General features: G+C 36.1%; 1 protein-coding gene across 2 annotated transcripts in view; it reads left to right on the forward strand.

Moving 5' to 3' along the window:
• The first annotated feature begins 2,476 nt into the window (after positions 1 to 2,476).
• The window catches only part of msi1b (musashi RNA binding protein 1b), a 77,494-nt gene continuing 63,201 nt past the window's right edge, over positions 2,477 to 16,769 (forward strand). The window contains exons 1-4 of one of the 2 annotated variants that reach the window (XM_062051682.1): positions 2,477 to 2,708; positions 3,011 to 3,051; positions 3,224 to 3,305; positions 3,431 to 3,515. In XM_062051682.1, coding sequence (XP_061907666.1) covers positions 2,650 to 2,708; positions 3,011 to 3,051; positions 3,224 to 3,305; positions 3,431 to 3,515 — 267 coding nt within the window. In that variant the 5' untranslated portion in view covers positions 2,477 to 2,649. The remainder of the gene's footprint in view (positions 2,709 to 3,010; positions 3,052 to 3,223; positions 3,306 to 3,430; positions 3,516 to 16,769) is intronic. The other variant, XM_062051681.1, reaches the window with a different exon arrangement.

The following is a 16,769-nucleotide window of genomic DNA, read 5'->3' on the forward strand; positions in this document are numbered from 1 at the left end:
ATGACCGTAAGTCTTCAACTATACAAAGTATTTCAATGGTTGGAATCTACGCTTTGGGATGACATACCAGTTACTATGGTCATCTAATTAGTTACAATGGTAATCTAATTAGTTACTATGGTCATTTAATTAGTTACTATGGTAATCTATGTCATTATGAATCAATTTAAGTGGACCCCGACTTAAACAAGTTGAAAAACTTATTCGGGTGTTACCATTTAGTGGTCAATTGTACGGAATATGTACTTCACTGTGCAACCTACTAATAAAAGTCTCAATCAATCAATCAATCAAACAGCAGCTCAGACGAGGCACCAAGCAGTGTGGGCGGGAAGCGTTTCCACAGACGTGGAAGGACATTTTAACAACAAAGTTCTAAAGCTTAGTGATACATCAGAGATATCAGATTGTCGGTGGGTTTATTTTGTACCCTTCGCGTTCATATTTCACTGTTTGTTGCATTTTTGTTGCGTTTGACTTGATTGTAAAATATGTCGATCGAAAGGGGGTGTGAAGTTCATATTTTGTCAATATTCAGTGTTTTATCGTTCATAGAAAAATGTAAAATTCCATTACGTTTTTTAAGGCGGTCTGTCATAACGTTTTTAGCATTCATTTAGAGCAGGGGTCACCAACGCGGTGCCCGCGGGCACCAGGTAGCCCGTAAGGACCAGATGAGTAGCCCGCTGGCCTGTTCTAAAAATAGCTCAAATAGCAGCACTTACCAGTGAGCTGCCTCTATTTTTTAAATTGTATTTATTTACTAGCAAGCTGGTCTCGCTTTGCCCGACATTTTTAATTCTAAGAGAGACAAAACTCAAATAGAATTTGAAAATCCAAGAAAATATTTGAAAGACTTGGTCTTCGCTCGTTTAAATAAATTCATAAATTTTTTTACTTTGCTTCTTATAACTTTCAGAAAGACAATTTTAGAGAAAAAATACAACCTTAAAAATAATTTTTGGATTTTTAAACACATATATCTTTTTACCTTTTAAATTCCTTCCTCTTCTTTCCTGACAATTTAAATCAATGTTCAAGTAAATAATTTTTTTTTATTGTAAAGAATAATAAATACATTTAATTAAATTTTTCATTTTAGCTTCTGTTTTTTCGACAAAGAATATTTGTGAAATATTTCTTCAAATTTATGATTAAAATTCAAAAAAAATTATTCTGGCAAATCCAGAAAATCTGTAGAATCAAATTTAAATCTTATTTCAAAGTCTTTTGAATTTCTTTTAAAATTTTTGTTCTGGAAAATCTAGAAGAAATAATGATTTGTCTTTGTTAGAAATATAGCTTGGTCCAATTTGTTATATATTCTAACAAAGTGTAGATTGGATTTTAACCAATTTAAAACATATCATCAAAATTCTAAAATTAATCTTAATCAGGAAAAATTACTAATGATGTTCCATAAATTCTTTTTTTAATTTTTTCAAAAAGATTCGAATTAGCTAGTTTTTCTCTTCTTTTTTTCGGTTGAATTTTGAATTTTAAAGAGTCGAAATTGAAGATAAACTATGTTTCAAAATTTAATTGTCATTTTTTTCGTGTTTTCTCCTCTTTTAAACCATTCAATTAAGTGTAAATATCATTCATTATTAATAATAACATAGAGTTAAAGGTAAATTGAGCAAATTGGCTATTTCTGGCAATTTATTGAAGTGTGTATCAAACTGGTAGCCCTTCGCATTAATCACAACCCAAGAAGTAGCTCTTGCTTTCAAAAAGGTTGCTGACCCCTGATTTAGACATTATTGTGAGGTTTTGTATTAGTGTTCCTAAAAATATATATACTGGCCTCCAGACACATTTTTTTTCTCTAAATGTGGCCCCCAAATAATTGCCCAGGCCTGCATTAGGCTGTTCTAGTTTTTATTTTTATTTATTTTTTATTATCTATTCATTTATTTATTTTTTATTTATTTATTTATTTTTTATTTTATTTTTTTTAATACACTGTAACACTTTGAGGTTGTTTACTAAATGTAAGGTGCTTTTTACAAATACAATCTATTATTATTATTATTATTATTATTATTATTATGTCTAGTAGGCTCAACAGCATATACTGAATCTTGGTATTGCTAGCAAACATTGCTAAACAACAGGACATATACGGCTAAATAATGAGACACAATATACTTCACATCATAAAAACAACTGCAGACATGAATTGTAGGTGAGGCTAATATTTGTAGCAGGAAATCAACTGCAAACACACTTATCCTTTTTCTCATTAGCATCCCGATCACAGCACTTGTTATGTCAATCAAACACGTTAGCCGTGCATGAATAGATCCAACTCTAACGTTGTCGTATGTTTGAAACTCTCATCTAGATGAAAGTAAATCATCATAGAAGAGTAGAAGATCATATATGCTCTTATTTTATTCAATTTTATTTTATTTTAAAGGTTTGCCCCAGAAGTGGCGCTCGGACTGATGGTGGTGCTGCGTCCCTTGGTGGTGGGATGGAGGAGAGACAGCAGTGAGGAGGAGGAGGAGGAAGAGGTGGAGTCTGGCCCAGCTCCCCTCTGTGACACCCTGGGCCAAACCTCTCACTCACTGTCCGCCTGTTCACCGACTAGCACACACACACACACACACACACACTCACCCACCCATAGGGCCGGGACACGGAATGGATACGGAAGGGAGCCAGAGCAGCCTGTCCACTACGGACTCCCCTCACGACCCCTGGTAAGTACAAAAAAACACAACTTTTTTTTTTTTTTCCTCTCCCAGTTTTGAGGAACAAGCCCGGCATTCTCCACCTCCTCCACACTGGGAGCCTTCATGTCACTGATCGTGCACCTCCTGTTTCATCAACAACTTTGTTTGTTTGTGCTGCACACACACACACACACACACACACACACACACACACACACACACACACACACACACACACACACACACACACACACACACACACACACACACACACACACACACACACGTTCAACTCGCTGCAAATATGAATATTCTCCTTCTTTTCACAGCAAAATGTTCATAGGTGGACTCAGCTGGCAAACCACGCAAGGTATAGCCTCTTTTACAATGAATGCTCCCATTCACAACTCCATAGAAAAAAAAGTGTCTTTTTTTTTTTTAGGACTGACTCATAATGATTGATTAAAGTTGATGGAAAAAGTGACTTTAGTGGCATATTTCTGTGCCTTATTATCTAACGTGCGCCCTGCTTTGCCTCCCAGAGGGTCTGAAAGATTACTTCTGCAAGTACGGCGAGGTGAAGGAGTGTATGGTGATGCGAGATCCGGTTACTAAGCGCTCGAGGTGAGCCTGAAAGTTTATCTGTCCTCCCGTGATTCCTCACTGCTCGTAAAATATCATTACATGTCAACATAGTTTTCGCTGCAATTAATACTGTCCCCGTCTCCCCTCTTCCCCGATGTCTGCAGAGGCTTCGGATTTGTCACCTTTGTGGACCAGGCAGGCGTGGATAAAGTTTTGGCCCAAACCCGGCATGAGTTGGACTCCAAAACAGTGAGTTCTCTGTTTTTTTCCCTTAATTGGTGGATTTTCTCATATTGTCCTGGAATGGTTAATACTCACATTTGGGGTATTTTGCACGCTAAAGTGACGGAGAGACCCTCGATTTGCATAAAAAACAACTGTGACGTCACTCTTTGTGGAGGAAGAGGGAAGTTTTTCTGAGTTTTTCTTTGCCTGCTCTTTCTTCTCGAAAATAAAAACTCGGGCGAAGGCAACCTGAAAGCATTAAAGACGCAACAGAATAAAGTCCTTGTGAGAACTTTAAATGAGATAGTCGCTCGCCAGGTTCCTCCGCCTTGACCAAAGCCCAACTCGGGTTGTTTTAATGTGCGTCAGTGATGAATGCGGGCCAGTCCAGGGAACAATGTGGCCCCCGCCAGTCGTCATAGGGACCGATGACCCCCCCCCCCCCCCCCCCCCCCGTCTCCCCTCGGCGATGGGAGTGGTAATGGCGGCGGGTTGGGCACGGTGTTGGAATAAGGAGAGCGCGCTGCTTTCTTTTTGCCCCGCTTTTGTGCACTGAGCGATGCACCCTCTTAAAAGTAAGGTGGTGCAGAAAGAAAGTAAAGTTGCACCCGAAACTTAATCCAATCCAATCCACTTTATTTATGTAGCACGTTTCAACAACAAAAATGTTTCCAAAGTGCTGCACAACAATATTAAAAACAATATTCAAATATTTATCCTTAGCTCCACCAATGACTGAATAAAAACAAAAAATAAATAAATATAAAACCAATGTAAAAATAAATATGATTAAAAACGATTTTAAAGGGTAAAACCAATTAAAACAGTAAATAGAAATCAAAAGTTATTAAAAAAAAACTTAAAGGGGACCTATGATGATTTCAGTCAACATATATCGAGATAAAAGGTATTGAATGTGCTTTGGGGTAAATTTCCTAAGCCTCTGCGACAGGGGTCACCAACGCGGTGCCCGCGGGCACCAGGTAGCCCGTAAGGACCAGATGAGTAGCCCGCTGGCCTGTTCTAAAAATAGCTCAAATAGCAGCACTTACCAGTGAGCTGCCTCTATTTTTTAAATTGTATTTATTTACTAGCAAGCTGGTCTCGCTTTTCCGACATTTTTAATTCTAAGAGAGACAAAACTCAAATAGAATTTGAAAATCCAAGAAAATATTTTAAAAACTTGGTCTTCACTTGTTTAAATAAATTCATTAATTATTTTACTTTGCTTCTTATAACTTTCAGAAAGACAATTTTAGAGAAAAAATACAACCTTAAAAATGATTGTAGGATTTTTAAACACATATACCTTTTTACCTTTTAAATTCCTTCCTCTTCATTCCTGACAATTTAAGTCAATGTTCAAGTAATTTTTTTTTAAATTTATTGTAAAGAATAATAAATACATTTTTTAATTTAATTCTTCATTTTAGCTTCTGTTTTGTCGACGAAGAATATTTGTGAAATATTTCTTCAAACTTATTATGATTAAAATTCAAAAAAATTATTCTGGCAAATCTAGAAAATCTGTAGAATCAAATTTAAATCTTATTTCAAAGTCTTTTGAATTTCTTTTAAAAATTTTCTTCTGGAAAATCTAGAAGAAATAATGATTTGTCTTTGTTAGAAATATAGCTTGGTCCAATTTGTTATATATTCTAACAAAGTGTAGATTGGATTTTAACCTATTTAAAACATGTCATCAAAATTCTAAAATGAATCTTAATCAGGAAAAATTACTAATGATGTTCCATAAATTCTTTTTTTAATTTTTTCAAAAAGATTCGAATTAGCTAGTTTTTCTCTTCTTTTTTTCGGTTGAATTTTGAATTTTAAAGAGTCGAAATTGAAGATAAACTATGTTTCAAAATTTAATTGTCATTTTTTTCGTGTTTTCTCCTCTTTTAAACCGTTCAATTAAGTGTAAATATCATTAATTATTAATAATAACATAGAGTTAAAGGTAAATTGAGCAAATTGGCTATTTCTGGCAATTTATTGAAGTGTGTATCAAACTGGTAGCCCTTCGCATTAATCACTACCCAAGAAGTAGCTCTTGCTTTCAAAAAGGTTGCTGACCCCTGCTCTGCGATATGGCCTGAAAATAAAATCTCAGATTTTTTCATTAAAAAAACGTATCTCCGATTTTCTCTACAAACCCCGTTTCCATATGAGTTGGGAAATTGTGTTAGATGTAAATATAAACGGAATACAATGATTTGCAAATCCTTTTCAAGCCATATTCAGTTGAATATGCTACAAAGACAACATATTTCATGTTCAAACTCATAAACGACTTAAACAAGTTGAAAAACTTATTGGGGTGTTACCATTTAGTGGTCAATTGTACGGAATATGTACTTCACTGTGCAACCTACTAATAAAAGTCTCAATCAATCAATCAATCAACTTTATTTTTTTTTTTTGCAAATAATAATCAACTTAGAATTTCATGGCTGCAACACGTGCCAAAGTAGTTGGGAAAGGGCATGTTCACCACTGTGTTACATGGCCTTTCCTTTGAACAACACTCAGTAAAGGTTTGGGAAGTGAGGAGACACATTTTTGAAGTGGAATTCTTTCCCATTCTTGCTTGATGTACAGCTTAAGTTGTTCAACAGTCTCCGTTGTGCTATTTTAGGCTTCATAATGCGCCACACATTTTCAATGGGAGACAGGTCTGGACTGCAGGCGGGCCAGGAAAGTACCCGCACTCTTTTTTTTTTTACGAAGCCACGCTGTTGTAACACGTGCTGAATGTGGCTTGGCATTGTCTTGCTGAAATAAGCAGGGGCGTCCATGAAAAAGACGGCGCTTAGATGGCAGCATATGATGAGCATTCCTCAACTTTATCAGTATTTATTGCCACCTTTCCCAACTTCTTTGTCACGTGTTGCTGCCATCAAATTCTAAAGTTAATGATTATTTGCACAAATTTTTTTTTTTTTATCAGTTTGAACATGAAATATGTTGTCTTTGTAGCTTTTTCAACTGAATATGGGTTGGAAATGATTTGCAAATCATTGTATTCCGTTTATATTTACATCTAACACCATTTCCCAACTCCTATGGAAACAGGGTTTGTAATTTTTTTACTACTTTTTAAAGTACCGTATTTTTCGGTCTATAAGTCGCAGTTTTTTTCATAGTTTGGCCGGGGGTGCGACTTATACTCAGGAGCGACTTATGTGTGAAATGATGAACACATTAGCGTAAAATATCAAATAATATTATTGATGTCATTGACGTAAGAGACTAGACGTATAAGATTTCATGGGATTTAGCGATCAGGAGTGACAGATTGTTTGGTAAACGTATAGCATGTTCTATATGTTATAGTTATTTGAATGACTCTTACCATAATATGTTACGTTAACATACCAGTTGGTTATTTATGCCTCATATAACGTACACTTATTCAGCCTGTTGTTCACTATTCTTTACACATTTTAAATTGCCCTTCAAATGTCTATTCTTGCTGTTGGCTTTTATCAAATACATTTCCCCAAAAAATGCCACTTATACTCCAGTGCGACTTATATATGTTTTTTTCCTTCTTTATTATGCATTTTCGGCCGGTGCGACTTATACTCCGGAGCGACTTATACTCCGAAAAATACGGTAATAGACAGTTTGAGAAACATATATTATTAGTAGGGGTGTGACGGTACGTGTGTTTGTATTGAACCGTTTCGGTACGGGGGTTCCGGTTCGGTTGTGTACGGGGGTTCCGGTTCGGTTGTGTACCGAACGAGTTCTTGGTGTTGGCTTTTATCAAATACATTTCCCCAAAAAATGCGACTTATACTCCAGTGCGACTTATATATGTTTTTTTCCTTCTTTATTATGCATTTTCGGCCGGTGCGACTTATACTCCGAAAAATACGGTAATGGACAGTTTGAGAAACATATATTATTAGTAGGGGTGTAACGGTACGTGTATTTGTTTTGAACCGTTTCGGTACGGGGGTTCCGGTTCGGTTGTGTACGGGGGTTCCGGTTCGGTTGTGTACCGAACGAGTTCTTGGTGTTGGCTTTTATCAAATACATTTCCCCAAAAAATGCCACTTATACTCCAGTGCGACTTATATATGTTTTTTTCCTTCTTTATTATGCATTTTCGGCCGGTGCGACTTATACTCCGAAAAATACGGTAATTGACAGTTTGAGAAACATATATTATTAGTAGGGGTGTAACGGTACGTGTGTTTGTATTGAACCGTTTCGGTACGGGGGTTCCGGTTCGGTTGTGTACCGAACGAGTTCTTGGTGTTGGCTTTTATCAAATACATTTCCCCCAAAAAATGCCACTTATACTCCAGTGCGACTTATATATGTTTTTTTCCTTCTTTATTATGCATTTTCGGCCGGTGCGACTTATACTCCGAAAAATACGGTACCCAATGAATACAAATGTCAGAGATATTTCAAAACAAGTTTTTCTTTTATTTGATCAAAAAGAAGTTTGAAATGACACCGCGTCTTCCTCTTAGCAACATTTGAATAATGTTGTTCTTTTTAAATTACATATAATCATAAACATACTATCAATGCGAATGACGTCACAGCCGTTTTTCTTCTTGGCGGCCTAATTCACACGATGGTCAAGCAGCTTAAACGTATTAACCCTGTAAGACCCAAATATAGAAAAACCTAAACCTTTTAGATGTTGCTGTAGGAGGCATTTGAACACAACACAAGGGTAGAATGTATACTATCCACCAGAGGTGTGGACTCGAGTCACATGACTTGGACTCGAGTCAGACTCGAGTCATGAATTTGATGACTTTAGACTCGACTTGACAAAATGTAAAGAGACTTGCAACTCGACTTAGACTTTAACATCAATGACTTGTGACTTCACTTGGACTTGAGCCTTTTGACTTGACATGACTTGCTACTTTCCCCAAAACCCAAAGCTTAAAAAGTTATTTGGGAGCGCTCCGTATCTTTCATTTTGTACGTGTCTGTCTGTCTATCAGCGTGTGTGCTGCCTGTCAGCTGGTGTGCTGTCAGTACAACAGCCAATCAAATTAGTTATACGTTGTTTTCATCACACAGCATTCATCCAATCAAATTGCAGGACAACCACCGAACAAGAGTTGTCAAACAATGCGGCAGAGAGAAACACTTACGCCAAAGTTGGTTTCGTTCGGGTATAAAAACTACGACTTGGTCAACAAAAAACGAATTGCGTATGCAAATCACGCAGTTCGAATATTACAGACGGAGACGCAACAACTTCCAACTTCCAACTTCGTTCGACATTTGAAGTTGCACAAAGAAGGGTAAGTTTTGAATGCAAGCTAACGTTTATTGGCTAAGTAACATGACTTTTATTTGCTGTGTAGTTAAATCAGTGAGGCTGTAAACTCACTGCTAACGTTATAACCATAGACATGTTTTAAGGGTACGCAGCATCGAGCGCTACTGCCTACTGGCGCAGACGAGACGCGGGGCCGCCATCTTGGAGTGGTGATCCGCTCCACTCAGTGCAATTCATTTGTCAGGAGCAATGAACTGTCAGCGCATTTAATTCATTTTACCTCACTGAATACCACTGATTTTCACGCGGTTTTTTGTCATACGTGTAGCTATGATAACGGACACATGTTTTGGCAAGTTTTATTATTCATAGTTTGCTTAACAGTAATATAATATTCTTATACGCTATAAGTGACCAGACCTCCGAGATCAAAACTGGGAATATAATCCCAGAGAAGGGGGAAAAAAACGGTAAACTATTTTTAAATTGAAGAAACAATATGATTAGGTTATATATACATGCGTATATCCTACATAAACAATGTATGAATACATTAGATATCTATATATCTTAGGGACCTATAGACTGTATCTCTGTTGCTGCAGCAGCAGAGAGTTTATTCTGTCTTGATACTTTGTATTGATATTTTGTATTACATTCTTCCCTTAAATGATCATGTTTACAGTGATTGATATGTATGTAGTTTTTATGTATGTCGCTTTGGATAAAAGCGTCTGCCAAATACTTAAACATATATAAACACCTGAAAGTCATTATACCAGCTAAAACCACCAATTTGTTTCACTACATTCAGAACAAAACCAAATGCTGTTTTACCCAACAATGTTAGTATTTGAATATTGTTACTTAAAGACTTATTCCTGGTTACAATTATACTGTTAAGAAAGTATTGTCTTATATTTTGCCTAAAATGAGAATGCATCATAATCAGTGGCGGCTGGTGAATTTTGTTTTAGGTGGGGCTGAAAGTTTGTAAAGCAAACCCATGTAGGGGCGTCATCCTCCAACAGAAGATTTATTTGTGATTTTCACATACAAATATTGAAGATCTTTGCTCCTTCTCAACTCTGTGGTAATATTATTTTCATAAAATACAACCAATAGTATGTTAATGTTTGTTTTTGCAAATGTGTTTATTCTGTAAAGGAATGAGTTAAATGTTTAAAATTGTTTAAACTATTAAAATTACTGTTAATAGTGCTATTATGAATTGCAATGTCAGCACTATTTTTTTTCTTGCAATTTCAAATGCACTTGTTTTAATAAATAAATACAGCGTTTTAAAAGCATACACAATCTGTGTAAAAATATTAGTCTGTGGTTAAAAGGACTTGAAAGGACTCGAAACTCAAAATGCAGGACTTGGGACTCGACTTGAGACTTTCCAGTCTCGACTTTGGACTTGACTCGGGACTTGCCTGTCTTGACTCGGGACTTGACTCGAGACTTGAGGGCAAAGACTTGAGACTTACTTGTGACTTGCAAAGCAATGACTTGGTCCCACCTCTGCTATCCACGTATAGAGAAAATACTTCAGATAGTGATGTAGTGGAGGGAATACAACCTGTTTGAGCCCACTGCAACAAACCAGCATTTTGACTACCACATTCACCCAGTGTTGTATAATTGCAACAATTATATAACAAGCTCTAAATGAAATTTGATACATATATTCCACAATAACTACATATGTACATGCTCTAGAACAGGGGTCAGCAACCTTTTTGAAAGCAAGAGCTACTTCTTGGGTAGTGATTAATGCGAAGGGCTACCAGTTTGATACACACTTCAATAAATTGCCAGAAATAGCCAATTTGCTCAATTTACCTTTAACTCTATGTTATTATTAATAATTAATGATATTTACACTTAATTGAACGGTTTAAAAGAGGAGAAAACACGAAAAAAATGACAATTAAATTTTGAAACATAGTTTATCTTCAATTTCGGCTCTTTAAAATTCAAAATTCAACCGAAAAAAAGAAGAGAAAAACTAGTTAATTTGAATCTTTTTGAAAAAATTCCAAAAAGAATTTATGGAACATCATTAGTAATTTTTCCTGATTAAGATTAATTTTAGAATTTTGATGACATGTTTTAAATAGGTTAAAATCCAATCTACACTTTGTTAGAATATATAACAAATTGGACCAAGCTATATTTATAACAGAGACAAATCATTATTTCTTCTAGATTTTCCAGAACAAAAATTTCAAAAGAAATTCAAAAGACTTTGAAATAAGATTTAAATTTGATTCTTCAGATTTTCTAGATTTGCCAGAATATTTTTTTTTAATTTGAATCATAATAAGTTTGAAGAAATATTTCACAAATATTCTTTGTCGAAAAAACAGAAGCTAAAATGAAGAATTAAATTAAAATGTATTTATTATTCTTTACAATAAAAAAAATAAATTTACTTGAGCATTGATTTAAATTGTCAGGAAAGAAGAGGAAGGAATTTAAAAGGTATATGTGTTTTTTCTCTAAAATTGTCTTTCTGAAAGTTATAAGAATTAAAGTAAAAAAATTAATGAAATTATTTAAACAAGTGAAGACCAAGACTTTAAAATATTTTCTTGGATTTTCAAATTCTATTTGAGTTTTGTCTCTCTTAGAATTAAAAATGTCGAGCAAAGCGAGACCAGCTTGCTAGTAAATAAATAAAATGTAAAAAATAGAGACAGCTCACTGGTAAGTGCTGCTATTTGAGCTATTTTTAGAACAGGCCAGCGGGCTACTCATCTGGTCCTTACGGGCTACCTGGTGCCCGCGGGCACCACGTTGGTGACCCCTGCTCTAGACATTGTAATAACAACCAAAAAATATCTAAAAGACATTTTACTTACTGGAATCTGATGAATCCAGTCCAATGAAACGAATAGATGTTGTTCGAAGGAAACCTTGAGAGGTTGTGTGAGTTCCAATAGCCTTGTGAGACTGAACAATAGAACCCAATGACTATGTAAATGTGGTAAAAAAAATATAACGGATAGTTTTTTAGGATGGTTAAAGGTTATGTTGTAATTTTACAACAAGGGGTCTTACAGGGATAAAACAAGTGAGTGTAGAGTTTGAGCAGAAAATGCTGTATTGCTGTTCCGAGCTTGGGTGTTGCAGTCGTTCAAACAGAGAGATAGGAAATAGCTTCCATAGAGTCCTGAAAGAAGTGGTTCAAAATGGTAATAAAGTCAGGGAAAAGACAAAAGTGCGTAGAAGGAAATGACTCTTAAAAATATCACCGTCAACATCTTGTGGAATACAATCGGACCGCTCGTGTCTGCAGTGATCACTTTGTAAAATGTTTGTTTGAACATTTGATTTGTTCGAGAAACTTTCTGTGATGCCATCCAGTTATATTAGCAGTGTTTGCTAGCAGAACTAAACGTAAAGAAATGAAAATAGATCGCATTAGTTTTTTTATTCTTTAGTGGTTGCTATGCCTGAATATAACTATGACGACCTGCTTGTGCAAATAAACTAACGTCATGTTGAGTCCTAGTAATAAATATTTAATTTAATAGAGTCCCGAAAGAAGTGGTTCATAATGGTAATAAAGTCAGGGAAAAGACAAAAGTGCGTTGAAGGAAATGACTCTTAAACATATCACTGTCATCAGTAGGGGTGTAACGGTACACAACAATTTGGGTTGGGTACGTACCTCGGTTTAGAGGTCACGGTTCGGTTCATTTTCGGTACAGTAAGAAAACAACAAAATACACATTTTTGGGTTATTTATTTACCAAATGTGCAAAATCTTCCACCAAAAATATCTTTCTTAGTGTAATATTTGATGTGAAGTAATGGGAACCTTGCATAGGTCAATATTTCATAATAACATTGATTTTGATTCAATATTATGTTTTGAGCAATGGCAGTTTGAAAGAAAAAAAACCCCAGCTTTGTTTTATTTATTGCAACTTTTTCTAAATGACATTTAACCTTTTTTATTTCACTTTTGTTATGTTTTTGTTGATTTGAATAGTATTTTTAGAATGTGCCGTGGGCCTTTAAAACATTAGCTGTGGGCCGCAAATGGCCTCCGGGGCACACTTTTGACACCCCTGCTATAGATAATAAAATATTAAATCTATGGATAAAAAGCAGAGCCTGGCGACGCATGCGCGTTTATCATAACTCTCTCTCTCTGTCTCTGCCCCTCCCTCACCAATGCTGCTGTGTGTTTTGTTTTCAACCCCTTCTTAACCCTGAACGTACATTGAAAATACACGCAGCCCTAACTCAAAATGCCGGACATTTGAGGCGTTTAAGAAACTCCGCAAAAGAGGACATGTCCGGTGAAAAGAGGACGTATGGTCAGTCTATCCTAGCCCGTTAGCTGCTAGCATGCCGTGTGTTGTGCCTCGGTGTGCATTGTTTACACTACGTGCGTTACGCTACTTAATATGTCCGCGTGGAAACTCGTTCGGTACACCTCCGGACCGAACCGGAACCCCCGTACCGAAACGGTTCAATACAAATACACGTACCGTTACACCCCTTATGCACCACCCATTCTATAGAGCAGGGGTCACCAACGCGGTGCCCGCGGGCACCAGGTAGCCCGTAAGGACCAGATGAGTAGCCCGCTGGCCTGTTCTAAAAATAGCTCAAATAGCAGCACTTACCAGTGAGCTGCCTCTATTTTTTAAATTGTATTTATTTACTAGCAAGCTGGTCTCGCTTTGCCCGACATTTTTAATTCTAAGAGAGACAAAACTCAAATAGAATTTGAAAATCCAAGAAAATATTTAAAAGACTTGGTCTTCACTTGTTTAAATAAATTCATTAATTTTTTTTACTTTGCTTCTTATAACTTTCAGAAAGACAATTTTAGAGAAAAAATACAACCTTAAAAATGACTTTAGGATTTTTAAACACATATACCTTTTTACCTTTTAAATTCCTTCCTCTTCTTTCCTGACAATTTAAATCAATGTTCAAGTAAATTTATTGTTTTTATTGTAAAGAATAATCAATAAATTTTAATTTAATCCTTCATTTTAGCTTCTGTTTTTTCGAAGAAGAATATTTGTGAAATATTTTTTCAAACTTATTATGATTAAAATTCAAAAAAATTATTCTGGCAAATCTAGAAAATCTGTAGAATCAAATTTAAATCTTATTTCAAAGTCTTTTGAATTTTTTTAAAATTTTTGTTCTTGGAAAATCTAGAAGAAATAATGATTTGTCTTTGTTAGAAATATAGCTTGGTCCAATTTGTTATATATTCTAACAAAGTGTAGATTGGATTTTAACCTATTTAAAACATGTCATCAAAATCCTAAAATGAATCTTAATCAGGAAAAATTACTAATGATGTTCCATAAATTATTTTTTTAATTTTTTCAAAAAGATTCGAATTAGCTAGTTTCTCTCTCCTTTTTTTCGGTTGAATTTTGAATTTTAAGGAGTCGAAATTGAAGATAAACTATGTTTCAAAATTTAATTGTCATTTTTTTCATGTTTTCTCCTCTTTTAAACCGTTAAATTAAGTGTAAATATCATTAATTATTAAATAATAACATAGAGTTAAAGGTAAATTGAGCAAATTGGCTATTTCTGGCAATTTATTGAAGTGTGTATCAAACTGGTAGCCCTTCGCATTAATCACTACCCAAGAAGTAGCTCTTGCTTTCAAAAAGGTTGGTGACCCCTGGTGTAGAGAATTATACTTTTAGATGCAGAAAACAATGTCAAATACATTTAAATGATGAAAGAAATGTTTAAATTTCCCGTCACTTTGCCCTTTATTGAGGACTATTGTTGGTAGTGAGCGGCGAGGGAGGAGATGGCAGCGCCACTTTTGCACTTTGCCTACCAGTTTTTTGTCTCTTCTTCAATTCAACGTTGTTTCTCTACTTCTTTATCAAAGTGCACACAAATGCAACCTTCTATGGCCCGACGGTGACTTATTTTGCGGCGGCACTCAATAAAGAGAGACTCACCCACGCCGTCGACCGAGTAGTTTTGTCCAAAAACTCATCTTATATACGAAAAGTAGGTTGTATGAAAAGTGAGGTACACCCAAATAATCCTGAAGTTAACTGCTGGAAGAGCATGGAAGTATTCCACGTCGCTTACAGACTTACATTACTTGTCGTAAGTACAGTGGTGGTTAAAAGTGTACGTACACGTGTAAAGAACATCATGTCATGGCTCTCTGGAGTTTACAACTCTTATTTGTTTGTGATGTAGTGATTGGAGCACATACTTGTTGCTCATTCATGAAGTTTGCTTCTTTTATGAATTTATTATGAGTCTACTGGAAATGTGAGGGTCAAAAGTATACATACAGCAATGTTCATATTTGCTTCCTTGGCAAGTTGACCTGCAATAAGGTGCTTTTGGTAGCCATCCACAAGCTTCTGCTGGACCACTTGACCACTAAATTGCTGCAGTTCAGCTAAATGTGTTGGACTTGTTTCTTCAGCATTGTCCACACCTTTAAGTCAGGCCCTTCTAAAACCTGATTTAGCCATTCCTTTACCACTTTTGGGGTGTGTTTGGGGGTCATTGTCCTGTTGGAACACCCAACTGCACCCAAGACCCAACCTCCGGGCTGATGATTTTAGCTTGTCCTGAAGGACTGGACTCTCACTATTATGTTAGATCCACTATGGACTGGACTCTCACTATTATGTTAGATCCACTATGGACTGGACTCTCACACTATTATGTTAGATCCACTATGGACTGGACTCTCACTATTATGTTAGATCCACTATGGACTGGACTCTCATTATTATGTTAGATCCACTATGGACTGGACTCTCACACTATTATGTTAGATCCACTATGGACTGGACTCTCACTATTATGTTAGATCCACTATGGACTGGACTCTCATTATTATGTTAGATCCACTATGGACTGGACTCTCACACTATTATGTTAGATCCACTATGGACTGGACTCTCACTATTATGTTAGATCCACTATGGACTGGACTCTCACACTATTATGTTAGATCCACTATGGACAGGACTCTCACAATATTATGCTAGATCCACTATGGACTGGACTCTCACACTATTATGTTAGATCCACTATGGACAGGACTCTCACAATATTATGCTAGATCCACTATGGACTGGACTCTCACACTATTATGTTAGATCCACTATGGACTGGACTCTCACTATTATGTTAGATCCACTATGGACTGGACTCTCATTATTATGTTAGATCCACTATGGACTGGACTCTCACACTATTATGCTAGATCCACTATGGACTGGACTCTCACACTATTATGTTAGATCCACTATGGACTGGACTCTCACTATTATGTTAGATCCACTATGGACTGGACTCTCACACTATTATGTTAGATCCACTATGGACTGGACTCTCACACTATTATGTTAGATCCACTATGGACTGGACTCTCACACTATTATGTTAGATCCACTATGGACTGGACTCTCACTATTATGTTAGATCCACTATGGACTGGACTCTCACAATATTATGCTAGATCCACTATGGACTGGACTCTCACACTATTATGTTAGATCCACTATGGACTGGACTCTCTCACTATTATGTTAGATCCACAATGGACTGGACTCTCACACTATTATGTTAGATCCACTATGGACTGGACTCTCACAATATTATGCTAGATCCACTATGGACTGGACTCTCACACTATTATGTTAGATCCACTATGGACTGGACTCTCACACTATTATGTTAGATCCACTATGGACTGGACTCTCACACTATTATGTTAGATCCACTATGGACTGGACTCTCACACTACTATGTTAGATCCACTATGGACTGGACTGTCACAATATTATGCTAGATCCACTATGGACTGGACTCTCACACTATTATGTTAGATCCACTATGGACTGGACTCTCACACTATTATGTTAGATCCACTATGGACTGGACTCTCACAATATTATGCTAGATCCACTATGGACTGGACTCTCATACTATTATGTTAGATCCACTATGGACTGGACTCTCACAATATT

This window comes from Entelurus aequoreus, linkage group LG06 (assembly GCF_033978785.1).
Source record: "Entelurus aequoreus isolate RoL-2023_Sb linkage group LG06, RoL_Eaeq_v1.1, whole genome shotgun sequence".
Lineage (NCBI taxonomy): Eukaryota > Metazoa > Chordata > Actinopteri > Syngnathiformes > Syngnathidae > Entelurus > Entelurus aequoreus.